The sequence below is a fragment of the Sphaerodactylus townsendi genome, linkage group LG06 (genome assembly GCF_021028975.2).
Source record: "Sphaerodactylus townsendi isolate TG3544 linkage group LG06, MPM_Stown_v2.3, whole genome shotgun sequence".
In the NCBI taxonomy this organism is placed as follows: Eukaryota; Metazoa; Chordata; class Lepidosauria; order Squamata; family Sphaerodactylidae; genus Sphaerodactylus; species Sphaerodactylus townsendi.
The window spans coordinates 99,431,917-99,456,267 of NC_059430.1; the positions used below are offsets into that span (position 1 = coordinate 99,431,917).

At 47.5% G+C, this 24,351-nt stretch overlaps 1 protein-coding gene across 4 annotated transcripts in view; it reads left to right on the forward strand.

Annotated features, from left to right (window-relative positions):
• The window catches only part of SMAP2 (small ArfGAP2), a 50,637-nt gene extending 27,598 nt beyond the window's left edge, over nt 1-23,039 (forward strand). For all 4 annotated transcript variants that reach the window (XM_048499393.1, XM_048499397.1, XM_048499394.1 and 1 more), the window contains 9 exons: nt 4,953-5,086; nt 7,418-7,503; nt 8,690-8,768; nt 10,411-10,491; nt 11,015-11,093; nt 14,515-14,609; nt 18,044-18,209; nt 19,891-20,210; nt 21,780-23,039. In XM_048499393.1, coding sequence (XP_048355350.1) covers nt 4,953-5,086; nt 7,418-7,503; nt 8,690-8,768; nt 10,411-10,491; nt 11,015-11,093; nt 14,515-14,609; nt 18,044-18,209; nt 19,891-20,210; nt 21,780-21,905 — 1,166 coding nt within the window. In that variant the 3' untranslated portion in view covers nt 21,906-23,039. The remainder of the gene's footprint in view (nt 1-4,952; nt 5,087-7,417; nt 7,504-8,689; nt 8,769-10,410; nt 10,492-11,014; nt 11,094-14,514; nt 14,610-18,043; nt 18,210-19,890; nt 20,211-21,779) is intronic.
• Nucleotides 23,040-24,351: the final 1,312 nt, after the last annotated feature.

Here is a 24,351-nt window from a genome sequence, read left to right on the forward strand (position 1 = left end):
TTACATTGTCAAGATTGTTTATCCCTCATTGCATTTAATCCTTTTTGCATTTATATAGGTGCATTTTTAAGAGTTGGAGGTTCAGCTTGTACGTAGTCTCATAACACAGAGCAACCCTGTAAAGTAGGTCAGTGATATAGCGTGAAATAAACAAACATAGCAAGCATCTGCTCTTGATTGATTTCTTTTGTAACTGGTTTATAGCATAATGGCTGACGTAACTGAAGGTGGGAATGGAAGAGGTTGGCTCACAGGCTTTTATGTCGCGGCCTGGATCCCGTGGACCCATTCTGCAAAGAGTAGGGCCTTTCACTGTCTGCAAAATGAGACTATGGGCTCCACACACACCAGCTTTGGGAACATATATTAATAACTTTCTAATATTTTCATGCATTTTTGAAACCTTGCATTTTCAAGAGTGGCTGGAATTTGTGTAAAAGGAGTTCCTTTGTGTCTCCTTCAGCAGCCTTGGTGCTTGTAAGTTTGGAGGTTTCTTTGTCGGAAAGAGGACTTTCATCTCCACTGCTGTGTCTTGGGTGCAGTGGAGACATCCTCAGGTCTTGGCTGAAGTCCAACAGTTCTGTGCATAAGCCTCCCAGAACTATTGAGTGCTCATAACTTTGTGTGGCTGGCTAACACCTGCAACTTCCTGAGCTGTGATCCATTCTTAAACTCTTCTCAGTGAGAGCTGATCTCTCTTTCGTTGCACACAAACTACAGGTCAAATGCTGCCTTCCCTTCCCTGCCAATGGGCCCAGATACACATGCATTTTAATGTCTCTTGCCAACCGAAAAGGTTCCCAGTACAGCTGCTACTTCATGCATGCATTTTTAAGCTGTTCATGCTGTGGAGTCAGTAGGCAGCTGCTTGGGTTCTGACAGTTGTTAATGTTTTATTTATACTGCAGCTCTTCTCCCACATCTCCCTCCCTCCCCCCCCCCCGCCTCTTTTCTCTGTGCATTGAAGTCTGTGCACCTCTGTTCTAGTTCATCCTGTTCTCATTCTGCAAATTTTGCCAAGTGCTGTGCTTTCTCACCATCATAACCCTCTGGTTTCTTGTATAATCCCTGCAGAAATGTATTTCCACTCCTCTATCAAGACTTTTTCAAATAATTTTCATTTTATCAACAAAAAGTTGCAAGAAAGGAAAAGAAAGTTAAAAGTAAAAAGTAAAAAATGAACATAAGCAAACATAGCAATGTTTCTACTGAGTCTTGTTTAACTCCACGGTATACAGCCTAGATCTGTGGTGGCGAACCTTTGGCTGATGGGAATTGTAGTCCATAACATCTGGAGTGCCAAAGGTTCGCCACCACTGGCCTAGATCTTTGCTCTTCTCATCTCCAGTCATCTTTTCCCTCCAATGTGTCGTTCCTTCCCTTTTCCAGCCACTTTCTTACCTATAGCCACTTTCTTATTTTTAAAGATGGGAGGTGCCTTTTTTAACCTACGGAGAGCATAAGGGGAGCTCTTTGAGTTGATCAATGTCTTAGAGTAGGCTTAAGCTTTCATTCTCCCCTACTACCCTCGCATCTTTCCTTTTCTGGAACTGGCAGCCGCCCTAAGTTCTTTTTCAGCATTTTCAGAATCAGGATTGTTCATGTCTCTTCCCACATATTGTCTAATTGGGCCCTGAGTCACACTGTTGTTCATGAGTTCTGTCTTTCCCCATGCATTGGTTTCTGAGCTAAACGATGCTTCTAGACTTTAAATCAAGGACTTCCGGTGTTGCATTTTGACTTGCCCTTCCAAAAGTTACCTAATTGGCATCCTGTGAGGGTTGTGAAGTGAAAGAGCACCGAGCAATGAATTATGCATAAATACATTTTCAAAGGGCAGTTTGAATAGGCCTGCCTATCCCCAGTTTCAATGGAGCTCGGTCGCTAAACAGGTTGAGCATGGTTATACATGGATGGGAGACCTCTTCTAAGGAATGCTGGTGGAGCTATGCAGATAAAGCTGGCAGCAGACCATCTCTTGCCTTGAAAACGTGGTGGCCCTGAGCTTGCCATGAATCAGTTGTAGTTTGACAGCATAAAATCATTATTATTATTATATTTAAGAAGACAGGTGCTGAGACTGTCCCATGGGAGTGTTGTTGCTTCAGGGCCTCAGTGCTTGGAACCGATGGCGGCTCTTTAGAGCAGGATTTAACTGAAGCATTTTGCATTGTGTAAAAGCACTCTGTGAATTCTGATTAGGTTCTGTGGAATCGCATTTACAGGTACTGGGGATTGGATGTGCCCAATGCAGTCTGAAATTTTTGATCAGATGTTTGGGGCTCACCTCCTCCTTCTCATGCTTTGGCAAATGCAGAAGGAGTCTTTGGTTAATCATTCAGTAGCAGCGATTCATCCAGTAGGGAAAGGCTTGAGTGTTGAAATGATCAGGGCTCGATCTAACATTCTGCTGATTCTCAACCCGGAAAATGCAAAAATACCACAGGAGGTAGAGAGATCTGCCAGTGGCTTCCAGCTGTAGTGACTAAAAGGAACTTCTAGGTCCAAGTAGGATAAGTTTCTGACAATCAATGCTAGGAGGCAACATCAGGAAAGGCCTCTGAACTCTGTTTGGTTCCCCACAACAACTGCTTGGCCACTGTATGGAATTGATACTGGACTCAATGGACCATGGGCCTGATCTAGCAGGGATCTTCTCATGCTCTTATAATCTGAAGCATGAGCTTTGGTCCAGTTCCTCAGTTAGCTTGCCAGGCTGCAGCATTGGCTTTGTCATGCTAGGGTCTGCAACCTGCAGCTCTCCAGATGTTCATGGACAACAATTCCCATCAGCCCCTGCCCCCATGGCCAATTGGCCATGGAGGCAGGGGCTGATGGGAATTGTAGTCCATGAACATTTGGAGAGCCGCAGGTTGCAGACCCCTGTCAGGGTTGATGCTCCTGGGAAGTTTGTTAAACAACTCATATTTGGAGCAATTGGAGAAGTGGAAAGTGGAGGAGGGGCAGTGGGAAAGAGATAGAACTAGGAGCTGGCCTGTTCCAAATTGAAGGCTGGAGAAAATTTTTCACATTCAATGTACAGTGGAACCTCGGTTTTCATCGTCCAGGAAACCTCAGCGAAAACCGAAACCGACAAAAACCGAGGCTTCCACTGGCAAGCCATGCGAATACATGGGTTGCCAGTTTTCATTGTGAAAACAGTGCGCACGCGCCAACAAAAATCGACGAAAATTGAAGCAAACTACAAAAACTGAGATAACATTTTCAGGGAATGGATCGACGAAAACTGAAAACGACAAAAACCGACAGCAATGATAATTGAGGCTTTTGTCAAAGGCTTTCATGGCCGGAATCAGTTGGCTGCTGTGGATTTTCTGAACTCCGTGACTGGTGGTCTGGTAGTTTTTGCTCCTAACATTTCACCTTCATCTATGGCTGGCATCTTCAGAGGCATGCCATGATGAGATCTGTTTCTGTGGCACAGTGTGGAGTGATTGTATGATTGGGTATGTATTTTATCCCCTTAACATGGAGGCGAGGCACACTTGCATGTGTCTGAGTAGAGCTCATTTACATTTGCATTGACTGTTGCACTTGTGTTTGCAATTGCAAACATTCACACTTGCAACTGCACTAGCAATTGCAATTGGGTTAGCATGAGCCAGGTGTGGAGTTCATTTGCAGTTGCCTTTGAATGTCTGGTTTTTGGTTTGGTGTTTTTTTAGTACTGGTAGCCAGGTTTTGTTGATGTTCAGACTCTCTTCCTTTTTACAGTTGTGAATGTGATTCTCACTGTGCCACAGAGAGAAACACATCTTGCCATCGCATACCCCTGAAGATGCCAGCCATAGATGCAGGCGAAACATTTGCAGCAAAAACAGCCAGACCATGGCCACACAGCCCAGAAAACCCACAACAGCCAATTTCACATTCATCAGTCAGGTCTTACTTGACAACTGGAGGCCTTGTTGCTAAAAGGTTTCTCAGATTTTGAATGGGACTGAAGAGGCCCAATTCATTGGCATGGAATGTCCTCGGCAAGTGAGCTCTGAGACACCTGAGGCCAGAGTAGCTCTGTTGCTCCCCTATCTGAGGTCTTGCAGAAGCTGAGTCCTGCTGTGTCCAATTTTCTGGGGACTTTTTGTTCCCTGTTTGCTGAAATAACGAAATACTGCATGACCTCATAGCAGAATTTGAGGGATGAACGAGCAGAGCCTTGTAAAGTGTTTTCTGAAGTGAGAGTTCTGTTTTTGTGGGGTTCTTCAGTACAGTCCCTTGCAAACCGGTGTTAAGGTCTGAAAGGCTGCAGTGTGGAGTGTGGTATAATTGTTAATGTACAACAAGGGCTGGGAGGAGCTGGGTTCAAATCACTTCTCCGACAAGAGGTCACTGTAAAAGGATGACTGGCCTAACTCACCTCACAGGCTGGCAGGTAAAATGATCAGGGGGGAATAAGCATGTTCACACCACCCGAGCTTTTGAAGGAAGGCCAAAAATGTAATAGGGTAACAACATGTCATTTCTTCAACTTGTAGCGCTGCAACTCAGCAACAGAGACTTTGGAAGGAAATCTCTTCTTCTTTACCGAGGACTCCTTCCTCTTGTTACTAAACCAGTGGACTGAAACATCTCTCCTTGCCACAGATTAACTGTTGCAGGGGTGGGTTATGCTTGGGGATATTTCTGGAGCAGTCACTTAAAGAAGCGAGTCACTGCCTCTTCCTGCCTGCCCCCTTGTTTTCCAGCCTTCTGCCTGCTTTGTCTGCCAGTGGGGCAGGGAGCAGGATTTGGGGTTCTCCTTTCGTTGACCAGCATGCTGTGGTGTCCAGGTTCCCCAGTGGTGGAAGTTTAAAACCCAGTTCGTGTTTTAGATGGAAACTCTTCTAGTTCCAGACTGGCTTGCAGTGGCGCCTCGACCCAGAGGTCACTCAGGACAGCCCACCTGATGCCCAAAAGCACATTTGTGAAAGCTTTCTTTTATCCCCTCTCAGGACCAAGATGGGCATCGTGGAACATTGGCGTTTTCATTTGCATCCGCTGTGCTGGAATCCACAGGAACCTGGGTGTCCACATATCCCGGGTAAAATCAGTCAATCTTGATCAGTGGACACAAGAGCAAATACAGGTGAGTAGCAGAGGAGTGTATCAAGCACAGCTCTGGAGAAAAAATTGTCTCCCTTGTAGTATTTTTGGGGGGAGGGGGTATTGGGTCATTCAGGTTGGCATTCTCTCCTGTAGTTTAGTATATTAAGGAGGGAAACATGGGCCTCGTGGATGAAGAAGTATAACTGCTTTACCTCAGACCGGAGTCTCATGCAACTGAAAGCTCATCCATGAACTCCCTTCTCCCAAATCCCTGCACATAGAAACCTAGTTTCCTATTTGCAGATTGTTTGTGTACCTCTTTCTTCCCAGAAACACAGACATTGAATAGCTGTTACAGTCTCACCATCTCATCTACTGTTTGCAAAATTATACTTCTAGAAGGGTCCATATTTGAGTGCATATCCTGCCATTATCCTCTACATTATACTTCTAGAAGGGTCCATATTTGAGTGCAAATCCTGCCATCTCCAAAATTTAGAATAGTTCCTTTTCACAGAAGAAGAAAAGAGAGAAGATTTTTGGATTTATACCTCACCTTTTTCTCCTGCAAGGAGACTCAAGGTGGCTTACAAGCTCCTTTCCCTTGTGAGGTAGGAGGGGCTGAGAGAGTTCCAAAGAACTGTGACCAGCCCCAAATCATCCAGCAGGAATGTAAGAGTGCTGAAACACATCTGGTTCACCAGATAAGCCTCTGCCACTCAGGTGGAGGAGTGGGGAATCAAACCCGGTTATCCAGATTAGAATCCACCTGCTCTTAACCACTACACCACGCCCTTTCCACCTCTTTCCACCTACCACCGCTAATGTCACACACAGTCAGTACGTGACACCTCCTTTCTTATGCTCTGGCTGATGTTTTCCCTCTGCCTTTCAATCTTCCTCTTACCCAGTTTCTGTGCTGATTGTCAAGTGGTTTCTCATTGCACAGCTGAGTGGTTTGGAAGCAGTCTGAGACACTGTGATCTGCTCAGCCAGCTCCTAATGGGGACTTGCAGGGAATAATTTGACACTGTAATCACGTTGCAAAGGAATATGTAGATGATAGCCTGAACTGCCTGTCCAGAATATCTAGAGAGTGCCTAGGCATGTGTTTGGCATTCATCACAGAATGTTCCCCACCTGGTAACACATACTCCAATGCTTTTACTTAAAGGAGGTGACACTTGTGGCCACAAATGTATCTGGCTTTCTTGAGGCATCTTGTGAAAAAAGTAAAAAGCTGACTTTTGGCCCAAGTTGTGAACCTTTTGCCCTTCTGACTTGAACATGGGTGTTCCATCATCCTGATGGCCTGCCCTTAGGACGCAGCTGTGCTCCAGATGCATTTCACAAGAGGGTTAACTAAATCATCAGTGGGTGGGAAATGAGCTTCTCTCTCCAGAAGGGCTGCAGGATTATAAATGTATTCATCAGATACTCTGTTTCTTGCTTTCCTTTTAAACAGAGCTACTGTTTTGAGAATCTGGTAGAACTCTGCCCAAGAGCCACAGCCATGTTGATCAGCAGAATAGACTGCACCAGACATTTGTACACGTTGTAAGGCATTCAGATTGCAAAATGGAGAAAAGCTTTAATAAAGGGGTTCTTTTCTGAATGAATGTGAACAGTGAATTGCTACTGTTCTCTGGAAGTTACAAATGCAATTTTTTTTTGCTGATCTGTCGAACTGTGGACAAAATGGATTGCTGAGTCACCATTTAATTTAGCTTTATGCAGATCAGCGTACCCGGGCACCAGCAGGCTTTGATTCAAGCCTCTCTCTCTTTTCATCTGCACAGAGCAAGCTCTGTGGTTTTGTTCCAGATTCTCTGAGACCACAGTGGAATGGCTACTGGGCTGCCTAAATGGGCTCTGGGACCTGTCCCGTAGCAGAAGTTGAGCAGATGTGGGCCTGCTCATCTGTCTGAACTTGCTGCCTACGATGCTTTCAAGTTGTGAAGGTTTCTATGACCATCAGAAGATGTTGGCACTGTAGGTTTTCTGGAAATGTTGCACTTCCTTTTCTGGAAATGTTGCAACATCTGGAAGCTAGCCTGGGCCTATTCAGGTCAGGGTGCTTCTGCTCATAGCCACTAAATAAACAGTGGAGGAAGACTGCCAGCAGCTCCTGCTTCCCTGGGACCTCTGATTCCCTCTGGCTTTTTGGACCTATCTGGGGAGCATCCTTAGAAACATTCAGCACTGAAAGCCTGACTAACGCTGACCACGGATAGAGCCAGCCCTCCTTTCATTGGGGAGGAATCTGTACTGTATACCTGTTCACTCGTCATGGCTCTTTTCCTCCTTTTGTATTCCAGGGTTAAGTCCTTGCCCAAACTGAGCCTCAGGTGTTTTCTTGCTTCTCTTCCAGTGCATGCAGGAGATGGGAAATGGCAAAGCAAATCGTCTCTATGAAGCTTACCTCCCGGAGAACTTCAGGCGACCTCAAACGGACCAGCATCCTGTCTTCCCTTTTTTACAAACCTTTTTGTGCTGATGCGGACCTCGGCATGGAGGGAAGGGTGTCCCTGCTGATCTCTGCATGAGTGCCGTCAACTGCACTGGGAAAGAATGCTTTGCACTGTATTTGTGCAGCTGCTCTCTAGAGAGTTTGAATGGGATGGAGCCTACCTGTCATTACACACCTTCTGGATAACTCGTTTATTCATCCATTTCAGCATTCATATGCAGCTTTTCTCCTCCATGGGGATCCAAAGCAGTTTACAGTACAAAAATACAATGTGTTTTTAACCAGCAGCAGAGAAGTGGGTAGCGGGTTTCTGTCTTTCTGTCTGCCGATCGATCTTCCAGGCTACAGTCCTCAAGCTAATTCAGGTTTTAAAAGGACCTGTAAGACTTGACTGGTGGAAGAAGACTGGTTACAAGATAATAGGCAGAACCATATATTTTTTAAACGGGTGGAGTGGGGGTGGAGGGGTTGAACCTTAATTTCTGCCCTGGTAGAACAATTGACCCTTGGGAGAGTCACAGGTTTCCTCCATTGCTATGACAATGTCTCGGTCCTTTCCACAGTGAAATTCAATGCACATTTCTAAGTCAGTTGCATTGGCCTTGGAGGGATTTGCTTTTGACGAAACACAGCATCAGTCTGCAGTGTTGCTTTTTATATCTTCTTTATTGTGTGGGCACCCTCTCCCCCACCCCCACCCCTTGCTTTTGAAACTCACTTGTATTGCAGAATAAACAAAACTGCTGCAGTCCAGGACAGTACCATGAAACCCTTTGGAGACCTGTTCTGACAAATGCTGCCCAATGAAGGGGGGGGTCAGTTTGTGTCGTTCCTGGCCCAGAAACAGCATAGCCTGAGGCCTGCTGTCTTGTTTGCTGCCCTGATTCCCACACTGCCATAAGGCTCAGGTGGGAATTGCATACACAGTGCAGTGCGCGCTTGAGCTGCACACTCGTTCTTTAGTCGTGGCCAACTTTCAGCTTTGCCTCACCTGGTGCCAGCACCCCTCTGTGCTTGCAAAGACGAGCAATAGAAGTAAAGGCTGCCTTTCAGCCCAGAGCGGGAGCCCTGTCATTCAGGTATCGGCTCCGTCATTACTTCTCCCTGAAAAACCCCCACGTTCGTTGTACGACATCCTGTTATCTCGTTTGTCCTTAACCATCTTCTACACAGAGCAGTCGAGGGCTTCATCAGAGACAAGTACGAGAAGAAGAAATACATGGACCGAAGTGTAGACATCAGTGTATTACGGGTTGGTCTTAAATGTATCACAATGTTTCCCCTCCCCCTTAATGAATGCATGAGACAGTTTTATAAAGCCAGAGACAGACTGTCCATCTATCTAGTCTGGTGCTTTTCTGCTTTGATGAGTCTTGGAGAGCTGTTGCCACAGGCAGTTTACTTTCCCCCTTCTTGTTGGATGAGATCCTTCCAGGGGTTGGACCTTGCTCATCCAGAATGTACATTCTGCTGTGGAGTGATGCTGTGTTCATTGCACCCTCAGGTTTTAATTACTTTGTGATGGTAAAATTCTGTTAAGTCACAGCCAACATATGCCGACCTTCTAGGGTTTTGAAGGCAAGCGACGGAGGTGGTTTGCCTTAGTCTGCCTTCCTTGGTAGTCTGCCTTCCTTGGTGGTTTCCTTTCCAAGTACTAATTAGGGCAGACTCTGCTTTACTTCTGATAAGATCAGGCTAGAATGAGCCATGCAAGACAGGGTTAATAACTGTGTGCTGACAAGTCCCAGCAAACCTGTGACGATAGCGAGATCATGGGGTTTTCAAGGCAAAAGATGGACAGAGGTGGTTTGCCATTGTCTTCCTCTGCACAGCAGCCCCAGTTTTCCTCGGTGGTCTCCCATCCAAATACTAACCCAGACCAACCGTACTTAGAAGGAAGAGGAGGAGGAGGGAGGAAGGAGTTTGGATTTATAGCCCCCTTTCTCTCCTATAAGGAGACTCAAAGGGGCTTACAATCTCCTTTCCCTTCCCCCCTCACAACAAAGACCCTGTGAGGTAGGTGGGGCTGAGAGAGCTCTGAAGACCTGTGATTAGCCCAAGGTCACCCAGCTGGTATGTGTGGGAGTGCACAAGCTAATCTGGTTCACCAGATAAACCTCCCCAGCTCAAGTGGCAGAGTGGGGATCAAACCCGGTTCTCCAGATTAGAATGCACCTGCTCTTAACCACTACACCACGCTGGCTCTCAATACTCAGCTTCTAAGCTTTGATGCGATCAGACTAGGCTTTATTTAATTTAATTTTTTATTTTATTCAGACCAGAGTTTGGGGTTAGCTAAGAGATATGTGCTCTAGAGAGCCTGCATAGTTAGATAGCTCTTTGTAGCAGAGAGAATTGCATTCAGTTGAAATCCTGCTTGAGGTGGTTTGCCAATGACTACCATCTGCAGTGATTTAAAGTGAAAAATATATGAAGTTCCCCTATACTGAGTAAGTTGATTGTTCCATCAGGTTCTTAATTGTTTACTCATTTGTTTACTCATTTGGCAGCTGTTCTCTCAGGTAGAAGTGTTTCACACCACCTACTACCTGATCCCTTTAACTGGTAGTGACAGGGTTTGAACCTGGGAGCTTCTGTGTGCCAAGCTGTTGCTCTACCAACTGAGCCACAGGCCCTCCCAGTTTAAGGGAATATACACTGGCTAGTTTTCTAGGTATTGTTTTCCCTTCAATTAAAACATCCTGGGAGTTGGGACCCCTTGGTTGTCACGGGAGGGGAGGGGAATGGCTTCCATTTACTAGCCAACTGGGCCTGCTCCTGTATGCGCTTGCTACAGGACATTTTCCACCAGCTCTGAAAACTGCTTGCTGGAGGCAAAGGTGGCATTTCCCACCTAGTGTCCCACTCACCATGTGGTTTGATTGTGTGTGCAGAAAGAAAAGGATGACAAATGGAAGAGGGAGGCAGGCTTGGAGAGAAAACTGGAGCCGATCATCTTTGAGAAGGTGAAAATGGTAAGGAGGCCCTTCTTGTTGTGGTTCAGAGCTTCTCCTGAATTTCTGGCACAGCCCACCATGTCAAGACGATTGACCAATTGTGGGAATGCCGAGTGTCCTTGTGAATAGCAAAAAGGAACTGCTAGAGATGATGTATGTAGTAAGCTGGAAGGCCTTAGATGGGACCATGAACTATCAGACACAGTGGCATCACACAGGAGAAAGTAAAGCAGATACCCTAGAGTTTTGTCTTTAGTGGGTTTTTCCCCTAATGTGTTAGATCCCATGCAGGGGTTTTTTAAAACACAATAGAGCATTACAATATGAAATGTATTTTTTTATTAAATGCTGTTTTCTCCTCTCCCAAAGTCTGGAATGAACTCAGTACTGCATTATAGTAGCCCTGTTCCCATGTTCCAGGCAAGTGCCCCAGACCCCTTCGTGTGAACACATAGATTCCTTGAAAATTCCCTAACATGTGAAATTGGTTACTTCCAGTGGACATTAAAGCAGTCCAACAGGTTTTTTTCTTTGGTTTCAGCCACAAAAGAAAGATGACAGCCAGGCCAGGAAAAGTCCTCCCAAATCTTCAGAGCCAGTCATAGATTTGCTGGGACTTGGTAAGAACATCTTTTTATTCTTTATTTTTGTTTTGTTGTCCAAAATGTTTCTGGAAGAAAGAAGGGAAAGGCCTTGGGTCCTCTGTGTCAGGTGCCTTGACCGTGTGACTAGTATTGAAGCGTATAAGAGGGTGTGTCTATCCAGAATGGTGAGGAAGGTACCATGTTTACTCAAAAGAAAGGCAACCTGGAATGTAGCGCGCGCGCGCACGCACACACACACACACACACACACACACACCCCAAAAAACACATTACACCATTTTTTGTTTTATTACTTGATGTAATTGTGACTTGTTTGCAAATGGTAAGATGACTCCCCTTTGGTGGTATATTTGGGGAGGACGTAGTTCTATATTTGAGTAAATACTATGCTTGACATATAAGAATACAAAAAACGAACAGACTGTTGGGTGTTCCTGACATGTCTTCCAAGTCAGCCAGCAGTTCTTAAATCAAGGTCTGCCATTTTCAGACTTGCTCAGGGAGCCTTTGGATTCCCTGTGTCGATACTCAATGAGAATGTGAGAAACGCTCCCCTGAATGACACTGTCTGTCTTCCCTGACAGAGTTAGATGTTGGGAGATCTCTGGTGTGGTATAGGGCATGGCTCAGTTGTGGAGGTGGTAGGCACAGCAAGTCTTGGCTATCTCTCCTGTACCGTTGAGTGCTCCCCTTAGAACAGGGGAGTGGATTGCAGGGTCTGATTTGCTAGATCATGAGTCCATATAGAGCTGTCATTGCTTTGCTGCCTTTTGGGGTGGATCAGTTGCCAGCACCTCAACACAGAAAGCGGGGGCGGCAGGCATCCTGCATCTCAGCAGAGAACAGCAAGGGAGCAAGAACACTCAGTAGTGAAGAGGGATTTTTCCATGACTCTGACTCTTGGCTTGTTCCACCTTACAGTCTACTTCCTGATACTCGCCTTGTATTTCCTGTCCCCAGCTCTCTCAATCTGTTGCCCACCATCCTGACCTTGTATCTATACTACCTGCTGCGTAACTCCAGAAGTCACATGGGTTCAGACAGGCAGTGTAGTGTAGTGGTTAAGAGTGGCACATGTTATTCTGGTGAAGCAGGTTTGTTCCCCCACTTCTACACATGAAGCCTGCTGGGGGATGTTGGGCTGGTCACAGCTCTCTTAGAACTCTCTCAGCCCCACCTACCTCACAAGGAGTCTGTTGTGGGGAAAGGACTGGAAAAGAGTTTGTAAGCCACTTTGAGACTCTTACGTCTGCGAAGAGTGTGGTATAAATCCAAACTCTTCTTCTTTTCTTCATGTTTTGCAGCCCCCTGGGTACTGAATGTAGGGGGTTCCGGATCTTGGGAGTGTCCTAGAGCTAAATCTTGCCCCAGAATAATCTGCAGCAGGGGTTACCCCTGTCACACAAGCTGACAACAGCATGCCAGATCCTCTCTACCCAAGCAGTGGAGGAGAAGACATGGCTGAGGCCTGTCATTGCCTTCTAGACCTCCACAGCCACCAACAGAGTCCACAGCCGATCTGTGAGATGCTAGAATTGTGGGGTGGGGTGGTGGTGGTCATGACTTGCTCCAAGTTTGTCTGGCCAAGTAGAACCCTCCTCTCACCACCAGTTTTGCCTGCATGTTACTATAATCACAGGTAGATAGTTCAGTTTTTTTCAGTATTTGGGCCAGAAAAAGGTAATCTGACATCTGATCTACAGCATCCTTAGGGGCTCTGCACTGCGGTTTTATTGTCACTTACTCATTCTTCTCCATAGTGGGGACCTGATGTAGCTTCTGTCATTCTTCTGACTTCTGTTCTGTTTTCACAACAACCCTGGGAGGAAGGCTAGGGTAAGAATTGGTCACTGACCCAAGGTCACCCAGCAAGCCTCCATGGCAGAGCAGAGCTCTGAACCTAATCTGACACATTCTATCCCCTGCACTACACTGGCCTTCAGTATGGTTTTCAACATAGTTTTCAATATGAGCATGATCCCAAAGCTGTGGCCAAAGAGGCTCTCAGAGCAAGGTCCAAAATGAGCTTCCTCAAGGTGCCAGTTTTCTGCCAGCAACCTCAGCGGGACACTAAGTTGGTCATAAACTGAGAGTTAGCAGAGCAAAATGCAGAGTGCAGCCTCCTCTGCCATCTTGAGAGCACACGCTGTCAGCAAAGACTTTCCTGTGCTTGAGTCTTAAGAGAGTTTCGGCCGCCCCAACGGACCAATGACTTTGGCCAGAGGCACATGGGCCCTTGATGCAAGAAGCGCCATCTTGCGGGTTTCCCCTCGAAGGATGAGGCTGCGACTTTTTCTGTTCTTCTGTCTTTGAAGCATGGAGCCCAGTTTGGCTGCTGCTCTCTTGAGAAGAGATCAGTATTCACATGAAAACCAGAACTTGCAAACCTTGCAAGAAACTCGCTCCACGGTGCCCTGCATCAGATTCTTTTGGAGGGGTTTTTTTTGCACCAGATTCTTAAGTGAGGGGCTGTGAGGCTCTTTTGCTATCGCCATGTCAGATTCATAGCGCTTTGCTTGCCCTTGCAAGTGAGCTGATTCTCTAGAGGGAGCTGCTGGGGTGGATCCTTTTGGACAAGGGGAGAGGGGGAGGGGATGTTCACCAACTCTGCTCTGCTTCAGAAATTACCTGAGTCTGCTGTTTTCTGAGCTGCAGCTGCAACCTGAGCTCTGCAGCAGAGCTTGATGCTGCAGGATTGGACGAGTGCACGGCAGTCTTCTCGCGCCTCTGAAGCAAAGCTGGGTTTAAACGCTGCATGAGCCCAGAGGCAGAAGGCTTCTGTGGACTTATCTAGTGCACAGTGTAGGTGGGGAAGGATTAGGGCAAGGGACTGTGGTAGGGCAGGCTGAAAGGGCCAGGGGTTCAAGTAGCTCTCCCTTCCCCTGTTCTACTGCTAGTATAGCAGGCTGAAGACTCCCTCTCCCCGCCCCCCCCCCCCCCAAACGGAGGAGAGATTGACCTTGGAATGCATGGATGGTGCTTTAAGAATGTTTCTGGCAGTCTTCCCTCTCCCTGCAGTCTTGCCCCAAATGTAGCATTGGAAGCAAAATTCACTTCCCCGGAGTACCTCTCTCTTGTTTTTCCCTTCCTAAAAAAACAACTTCTCCACTTCAGCTGTGACATGTGTGAGCATTGCTATGAAAAGCACAAAGAGGTGGCAGAGTATTTGTCGGGCAGCGGCACTTCTCTCTATCCAAAGCAGAGACCAAAGCAGAAGATCTCACACAAACAAGGGAAACCAATTGTAATTTTCACAGGCCATGACACTTGAGCCTCATTGGTACAGGGATAGAGAAGTAGTGGGTTGGCTGGGGATTTCTCTGCTGACAAGCTGTGTGCTGTTTGCCTCCTGAGCTGGGATCTCCAACTCAGTCAGCTTCCTCCCTTTGTACTACTCTTTGCACTACTCTTCTAACACCTTCCTCTCTTCTCCTAGACGTTCCTGTTTCGGCCCCCCATCCCAATGGCAGATCCGCTAGTAGTCTAGAGAAGGACTTGGACCTTTTCGGTTCCATGAGCTCCGACAGGAAGGTGAGAAGGTGCCGAGCGAGGTGGCACTCAGTGTGCAGGAAGGGGAGCTCAGCGCTAACAGTTGGCACTCCACTTCAGAAAGCACTTGCTAGATCTCCAAGTCTCGCTTGTGTCGACGGAGTGGACTTTTCAGCCTGGTTTACACATGCATGTTCATGGGTGCTGTTCAGTGTCCAGTGGTGACACATGAATAGTTGAGCAGTATATATTTATTCAGATCCATCTTTTCTCTCCAACCCAGAGTGGACGACCTCGTTCTTTCTGCTCTGTTTTATTCTCAGGAAAACTCCAAAGTAAGCTGGGCTGGGAGAGGGCAACTGGCCCAAGGTCACCCAGTGAACTCCTGTGGCAGAGTGTGGGATTCAAACTCGACTCTCCTAGATCCTAGTCTGAAACCATAATTAGTAGACCACCCTGGCTCATGTATTGCCTAGAGAAACTCCTGACCTCTCGTCAGATTGATGTGAAAAGTAGTGACCAAGTTCTGATGGTGGAAGCAGCTCACAGATAAGCAGGGAAAGCTCGAAGGGACTGAAAAAGCCTCTTTCACTTGGCAAGCAGTGAGGCGTGCAGTGAAGTTTAAAGAGAGCAAGTGTACTCTTATCCTGGAGGGAACCAGTGTTTTGATTCCCCAGCTCCCCGCCACCTCGGGAGCTGTGAGAAGGCTTGCCATCCTGGAGAGAGAATTCAGATTAGCCTGTGCACTCCCACACACGCCAGCTGGGTGACCTTGGGCTAGTCACAGCTCTACGGAGCTCTCTCAGCCCCACCTGCCTCACAAGGTGTTTGTTGTGAGGGGGGAAGAGAAGGGAGTTTGTAAGCCCCTTTGAGTCTCCTTGCAGGAGAGAAAGGGGGGATATAAATCCAACTCTTCTTCTTTCTCTTTTCAATGCCTATTTTTTCAGCAGCTCACTGTCTCTGCTTCACTTTGTGCCCCCCCTCCCTTTGGAAATCTAACTGTTAAAGAGAGGAAAACAGGTGAAGCAGCTTCCATACAGTCCCGTCCTGCTCTCTGCCTCCAGATCTCCGGAATGCTCAGCAGTCAGTGCCTAGATTCCATCTGGCTGCTCTTGACTTAATGCTTAACATGTAGTTGATCCCTGGTGCTCACACTCACCCCCTATCAATGAACCTGCTTTCACCAGTCAGGTGGATATAAATCGCCATCTGTCGGAGTGAGTTGCTTGGGCAGCAGACCAAGGCAAACCAGAAAGGCACCCACCTCTCCTTCACTTTTGTGGTATCTCCCTGTGAGCAGAACCATTTTCACACATTCAGGGGGCAGAGGCTGAATTGCATGTTGAAGAGACCAGGACTACCTGGGCTGGAATTTTCATCCTGCTTATGGATGTCCACTGCTCTACCTAGGCACAATGTATGCCCCTCCCTCCAATTGGTAGCGGAAAGGAGTGGTCTTCACATGCAGTGAAAAAAGGTGGCAAATCTTAAAATGCTGCCACTTTAAACCAGTAGTTTACAGAAAACTGTCTGCAAGCATGAGCCAGTGGTTAAGAGCAGGTGGATTCTAATCTGGAGAACTGGGTTTAATTCCCCACTCCTCCACCTGAGTGGCAGAGGCTGATCTGGTGAACCTCAGGTGTTTCCGCACTACTACATTCCTGCTGGGTGACCTTGGGCTAGTCACGGTTCTTCGGAACTCTCTCAGCCCCACCTATCTCACAAGGTGTCTGTTGTGGGGAGAGGAAGGGAAAGGAGCTTGAAAGCCACCTTGAGTCTCCTCACAGGAGAGAAAGGTGGGGTATAAATCCAAACTCTTGTTCTTCCAATGTTGCAGTACTCACAGCAGGACCTGAATGTGCAACTTTGACTAAGATGTGGGGAGTTAAGAAACAGCACACAACAGGCCCAGACTGCACTTCGGTGGTTCAAATCTCAGCTCTGTTGCAGGGCTTGCACGTGAAAACTGGCTCTTAGCTTCTGCTTTTTGTTGGCAGGTTGCATTTGATTACAGGCCTAATTGTAAAAAAGGGACTGGAGAATACCTAGAATAGATGATGTGCATGAAATGTTCTCCCCTGAGCAGGAGGACATCTCTTGAAAGTGGGTGTTTCCCACCAGCTTGCTGGAGAGGCAACAAGTAAAACTTCCTGATGGGAGGCTCCTCCTTCTCCCTCTTTCCTGCCTCTGAGGAAGAAGCAGCTTTGTAGCTACTGTCCTGCCTTTGCCTTTTATTCTCTTTACTATCTTCTCCCCACCCTTTCCCCCCCTTCTATCGAGTTAGTTAGCCAGCAAACCCCCACCACCACCTCCATTTATCTGCGGCTTTTTTAGCCTCAACAGCTCGATCTTGGCAGTAACCATGGAGCATTGCCGGCAGGCGTTCAGAGACAGGGTGGGCAGCAGGCATGGCAAGCTGCTCCAAGGAAACCTTCCTCTCCGAGGAAGAGCCCAGGACATCCAAAATGCCCACAGAACCACATCTTAAAGCCAGGGCAACCACATCCTCAGAGAGGGCTGCTCAAGCCCCGGAGAGTGACAAAGTGGCAGCCATTACATTACAGCATACTCAGTACAGGCAATAGCAATCAGCACTGCCCTTGCTAGCAAGGCCTTGGCAGTGGCGTAGCACCAGCAGGGGAGGGCATGACACCCAGGGCGAGGGCTTCTGGGGCAGGGGCAAGCACCGTTGCGGCAAGGGCAAAGGGCACTCACATGCTCTTGGTGCAGTTTCCCTTCACTCCGCCCCTGGGCCTCGGTGATGGAGATTTGCAGGGCGGCCACTTGGTCCTCTGTTTCTAACTTCACCAGGCACTACAAGGTCGACAGGTACAGTGCAGCGGACGCGACCTTTGTCCACAGGGTTCTGCAGCACACAGTACCTTCCTAATCTGACCCACCCGGGCATAGGGACATTGCTTTGGAAGGTCCCACTTTGAAGAGATGTTTTCCTGCTCAGGGGAGAACGACCACTGGACACTTACCATGAAGGGTCCTTCTCCTCTGAGCCAAGAGGGACATCTTGCCTGCCCAATGTTACAGATAAACATGGGGGTGGGGACTCTCGCAGGGGGGAGTTACATTGGGGTTTGGGACAGTTACCATGTTCGTTCAGTTTCCTGTTAGGTCGATAGTTAGGTTCCTGGCTGGGGGGTCCATTTCTCTCCCCTTCCAGCAACCCATTCTTTTTCCTGTACGGTTCCTTTTGGTTCTTCTGTGATCCTGCCATTACCTTCACTTCTCTTCGGAAGACTTCAAAATTGAAGGAGAAGGAGGGGTCTCCCACCAGAAACAGGAAACTGAAGTTTTACTTCCTGCCTCTCCAGCAAGCTGGTGGAAAACACCCACTTTGAAAAGATGTCCGCCTTGGCTCAGAGGAGAAGGACCCTTCACGGTAAGTGTCCAATGGTCGTTTTGATATCTCTATCCATCTCCTCTTTGGGACTGAAAATGGCATATGTGTTCTCTCTCATCAGGTCGTAGGTTCTATGCCCACAGCTGGCTGTGCGGGGTCTGTTCCCGAAAACCTGAACCTTTTCCCTGATCCTGGAAGCAAAACAGAAGAAACGGGGAAGAAGCAGCTCTCAAAGGACTCCATTCTCTCCTTATATAGCTCCCAGACTCCACCAATGCCCGCACAAGGTACCCAGAGTGGGGAAAGACAGTCGAGTGCTTAGGCATCAGAGCTAGTGACAGCTGACATTTTCCTCTTTCCGTTCCTTTCTCTCACACCAACCCCTTCCTCAAACTTGTGTGTAAAAATTCCTTGGGAGGAGTGTCTCTGTGTGTATGTGCGCGTATGTGCAAAGCAGGTTTGCAATTGCCTGTCTTTGTAAGCAAACTTTGATGTTCAGAGCAATTTCTTGGAAGAGCTTTGTACAGCCCAACCAAATAGATTTATGTGAAGATGTTTAAAACTATTATTTGTTTTTAATAGTTTAAAACTGTTTTTAAAAAATAGTTTAAAACTATTATTTATTTACCTGATTTATACTCCACTTTTCTCCCCAGTAAGGCCCCAAAATGACTTACATTTTATCCTCACACCTGCCCTGTGAGGTAGGTCGGGCTGAGTGCCAGTGATTGGCTCAGAGTCACTCTGCAAGTTTCCACAGTAGAGTGGGGATTCAAATTTGGAACTCCTCAAAACTCGTTTAAGACTTTTGCTACTGCAGCATTCCAGCTCTCATTACTAATTCTGGAAATCTTGCTGGATGCTCTTGCTGCCTCCCTTGTCGCTGGAGAAACAAACAATCTTTTTGCACATTTTGACCAGGTTCCAGGGCTACAGCTGGAAATTGTCAGATTTGAATGTCGAGCCTTAGGTTACAGAGCAATTGTACAATTCTGCCTCTTCACAGTTTGCTTTGTATAGTGCTAGGAGCACTTGAAAATATGGGACCTACTTCTAGAGAGCTAAGCCAGCAGACTTTGTGCAGTTTATACATTTATTTTTAGGTTGTACGTTGACTGCTTATTCAAACTTCCCAAGTTTTCCTTCTTGTTTGAAGCAGGTTTGTTTCCCTGCTCCTCCCCATGGAGCCTGCTGAATAACTTTAGGCCTGTCACAGTTCTCTCTGAGCCCCACCTACCTCCCAAGGTGCCTGCTGTGCGGAAGGGAAGGAGAAGGAAGGGGAAAGTTTGATATAGAAACCAACTCTTCTTATGCACCATCTCAGGACCATACAGTTCTAAAGGCAGCATCCAAAAAGAGCACTCTTGTGTCACTAAGGGAAGACCAGTGTCATTTTGCAGGTGGTGTTTAAGGAGAACATAAGGAAGAGCCTGCTGGATCAGACCAGAGTCCATCTAGTCCTGTACTCTGCTACTTGCTGGACTAGATGGACTCTGGTCTGATCCAGCAGGCTCTTCCTTATGTTCTCCTTAAACACCACCTGCAAAATGATACTGATCTTCCCTTAGTGACACAGGGGAAGATCAGTGTCATTTCGCAGGTGGTGTTTAAGGAGGATGGGATATCTCCAGTCTCTGTTGCCTGTTCTGCACCACCCAGCCTTCTCCCTCCATTCCACTCTTTCCAACCCACTCCCTAGCTGGTCGGTGTAGAGTATACAGAGCCCCAGTTGAGGGGACAGAGAAACCACAGATCTTTTAATTGCCTCCTCCTTAATCATCTCCCTTCAGTACCCAAAGCGTGTTTCATGGTCGCCTCGAGTATAGAGCAAGTACTTTGAGAACTGGCTTTTGTGTAGCCAGATTTTGAGGGCCCTTGAGGTTTTTTTTAAAAAAAGGGTAAAATAGAAGTAAGTGAACCATGATTTCTTCTATACTTCAGCTCTAATGCCCTTCCTGTCATCTGCAGGAGCTGTGTTCATAGCCCCAACCCAGATGGGTTACCCTGCAGCGTACCCCAGTTTCCCAGGCATGGCAGCACCCAGCAACATGATGGGTGGCATGATGGCACCACCGGTTGGGATGATGTCACAGCCAGGCGCCACTGGAATGGTGGCACCCATGGCGATCCCAGCAGGTTATGTGGGTGGCATGCAGACGGCTGTAATCGGGGTCCCCAATGGAATGATGGCGACACAGCAAGCTGGATACGTGGCCGGCATGGCTCCAGTTCCACCGTCGGTGTATGGTGTGCAACCAGCTCAGCAGCTGCAATGGAATATTGCTCAGGTGAGAGGCTCCTGGGCTGGATTTGGGATGGCTTCCCCTCTGCAACCCAGTAACGCTTCAAGTCACGGTTGGCCATGGGATGAGTTTTCTGGCCAGCCTCTTGGAAAGAGGCTCTTGGTTTCTGCAGACAACGTGGAAGCTTCATTGTAGATGTCTTAACTCACGACCATCCCAAAGAACCATGCGAGGTTATTGGGACTGGGATTACAGAAGGTCCATGTTTGCCAGGCCAGAGCCACACATGTGTCTTGCAAATTTTAGTCAATTAATCAGTGGGAGCATGTTATAATGTAGCGTGCTTTTCTGCCAAGTGTCCTTCACATTAGTCAGAACAGTTTATAATTAATGCATTGTCAAAGGCGTTCACGGCCAGAATTAATTGGCTGTTGTGGGTTTTCTGGGCTGAGTGGCCGTGGTCTGGTAGTGGCATAGTGGTTAAGAGCAGGTGTACTCTAATCTGGAGGAACCGGGTTTGATTCCTCGCTCTGCCACCTGAGCTGTGGAGGCTTATCTGGGGAATTCAGATTAGCCTGTACACTCCAACACACGCCAGCAGGGTGACCTTGGGAGGGGGGAAGGGCAAGGAGATTGTAAGACCCTTTGAGTCTCCTGCAGGAGAGAAAGGGGGGATATAAATCCCTCCTCCTCCTCCTCCTCCTCCTCCTCCTCCTCCTCCTCCTCCTCCTTCTTCTTCTGTTTTGCCTGCATCTATGGCTGGCATCTGTGGAGGTATGCCACTGTGAGATGTGAAGATGCCAGCCGTAGATGCAGGTGAAACATTAGGAGTCACACAGCCCGGGAAATCCACAACAGCCAATTTATAATTAGTTAAGGCAAACTTAAAACTCTTTTTGTGCTCAGTTAATCTTGATTTTGCGGCATGAATCGTGTTTGGCTGTGTTATTTCTTAATTTGGGGGGGGGGGGACTTTTTAAAGAACTGAAATTGTAAAGACTTTATTGGGGAGGGGGTTAATTGGAGGTAGGATTGACAGTGTGAGAGGCTGAGGAGTTTGTACCAAAATGTATGCCACCTTCCTGTCCTGTGTGCCAAATGTGTTCTATAATCGGCCTGTACAATCTGTACCGAAGTGGCTCTGTTCCTATGCTGCTAGGACACAAGTCAGTATATGTACGGCAGGGAGGGTGAAGCAGCTTGTCTTGCTGTGACAGGAAAAGTACGCAAGATCCTCCCCACTGGGGGCACACACGCACAGCACACCTTGCCATCTGATGAAAGCAGGCTTCTAGCTGCATATTGGAGAGAGCATCCTACTTACTAGTACCAGTAACAAATCCCGGCCAACCTATGTGCAAGCCAGTGCCGGTTTTCTCTCACAGGGGGAGGGGTGTGTGTGTTGAAAACATCGGGCGTCTGCCTATTCAGAATAAGAACATAAGAACTAGCAGGTGTACTCTAGTGTACACAAGAATGCTTGTGTGGGTGTACTCTAGTGTACACAAGAATGCTTGTGTGGGTGTACAGGTGTACTCTAGTGTACACAAGAATGCTTGTGTGGGTGTAATACTATGGCATCTGACCCTGTTTCTTGGTTCCTTTTCAAATTAGGTGACTCAGCAGATGGCCGGGATGAACCTCTATGGCACAAACGGGATGATGGGATATGGACAGTCACTGGGCCGTGGAGGGGCCCAAGGAACCAACCAAACTCTCAGCTCCCAAGTGTGGAAATAATGCACCAGGATTCGAACCACCATCACCCCCTCTCTCTTGTTCTTTTTTGCTTCTTCCTTTTTTTTTTTTTGGTTCCAGCATTAAAAATGCCCCCCCTCCAGATTATTTTTTAAAAGGTTTCCTTTTTCTTTCTGATGGTTCCGGCCAGACCTTTCTTCTGTGTAGCAGAGGCCTCACTTTGCTTCTCCCCTTGTCTCACATCAGAGAGTGTCAAAGCCCATGTGCGCTTTTTGGAGGGGACAGGTATAAGGAGGGAGGGGTGACTTGCTTGGGATTTGACGATATCAACCAACCAGACCAGAAGGGGAGCTGCCAATGGCTGAAGGGCTCCAGCCCCTACGTGTTTGCTCATGGTCGCCCCTATAAGAACTGAACAGCAAACATCTATCCATTGGGTTTATTTTCTCTACTTCCTCCCCCATCCCTAAATTCGACTTCCCCCCCCCCCCACTCCTCCCCGCCCGGGGTCGGTCTTTTATTTGACACATTCCATCTTTTTTTTTCTTTTTCCCTGTGGAATTCTTCAAAGCTAGTTCTGCCTTCCATGAGCCTGAAATCTTCTCTCTTCCCTGGATCTAGCAGGACTTCCACAAGATCCTTGAGCACAACTGGTCCTTTGCTGGACTTGTGCAAGCAGGTAATATTTGCACTCCTTCCAAAAGCACTGGCTGCTTCTAACCTATCCTGTGGTGTCGATATATCTAAACAACTCCTGTTATCTTTTCTTGGCACACCTTCCCCTAAAACGCACACACTGCCCGTTACTCCTCCGGGTTTTTCTTCAAAACGTCATGACCTAATAAAACAAGGGGCAAGATCCCGTCGCAAGCATTGACTTGCACTTCCTGTTTGCACTTTTTTGTTGTCCTGTGTAAACCCCCCTCCCCCCCCCCAACACAAACACATAGAACTGCAGATAATTTGCCAGCTTCCCATGGCTGACCGAGGGCTTCAGAGGGTGGCCTGGCTTTCTTCCCTCAGTGTTCACTCCCCACTCAACCATTTAGGGGAGGGGGAGAATCCAACCTGCGTCTTTGAAAGACTTTGTCAGCATTAAAAAAAAAACCCAGGCATCTTCTGTCTACCTTGTGTATATATAAATTCCTTAATAAAACTATTGGAGTGAAACATTAATCTTGTTTCTCCGGGTCTTAAATTTGTAGGTGTCTTTTCCATAACTTTGTTGGTCAGGTGATGGAGAGCCAGCATGCATGTATGTCACATCACCTACCCAGCAGAAGTTTTTGGCCCGTGCTCTTCAGTGCCCTCAGCTGCTGGCTGTCAGGGAACGAGTTTGCCTGAAGCAGAGAAGATAAGAGATGAGGGGTTCCGGCTTGCCTTTTCAGAGTTGTGGCGTGAGAATGGGACCGGTTCTGTGCTGGGGAGTGCAAGGAGTTTGAGGTTCCGGAGGATATTCTAAGGATGAGAGGGGAAATCTTGTACCCAGGACTTTCGGGTAATGAACTGGTGGCTGCTTACCCAGAGAATACTTCTGAGGGTATCTCCTCTTGGGTAAGGGCTCTGGGGAGCAGCAGTGGCGTAGTGGCTAAGAGCAGTGGCTAAGAGCAGGTGTACTCTGATCTGGAGGACCCGGGTTTGATTCCCAGCTCTGCTGCTTGAGTTGTGGAGGCTTATCTGGGGAATTCAGATTAGCCTGTGCACTCCCACACATGCCAGCTGGGTGACCTTGGGCTAGTCACAGTTTTTCGGAGCTCTCTAAGCCCCACCCACCTCACTGGGTGTTTGTTGTGAGGGGGGAAGGGCAAGGAGATTGTAAGCCCCTTTGAGTCTCCTACAGGAGAGAAAGGGGGATATAAATCCAAAAAAACCCCTCATATTGGGCAACCTTGTAGTGAGAAATCTAAAGATGGGTTTGTGGCAGATAGATGCGGAGCCCATGTAGTAACTTGACTACTTTGGGCAACGGTTGTGGATGTCCAACACTTTCAGACACGAGAACAGTATTGAGACAGAGTAGGACTTAGGTGTTCAGTAATGTAGCTATGCTGTCCTAAAAGCCTGTTGGAATCCTTGACTAGTGTGTCCCAAGGTTCTCTTAGCAAGAAATGCTGCCTGCACCATGGTGCAGGGCCAGTTACATAGCCACAGTTTCAAAGTCTCAATGCATGTTGTTAGAAGAAATGTTAGGAGTCATGATGTTAGGAGAAAATGTAGGGCACTGAGGAATATTTTGAACCAAAGTCGCCCAAGAGAGATGGCCTCCCCTTGAATCACAGTGGCACTCCACTCCACTGCTGCCCTTTATTGACAAGGTAGCAGAGCAGTTTCTCCTGAAGTCCTGGAAGAGAACTGAAAGGAACTGGAGACTTTTAGTTGAAGATGACTTGCCCCTAAGTTGTGGGGACAGAGGCGGGCTAGGTGTAGTTCTGTATGAAGTGCCACTGACAGAGACAAGAAAACTTGCAGCCAAAACGCTTTTTGAAAC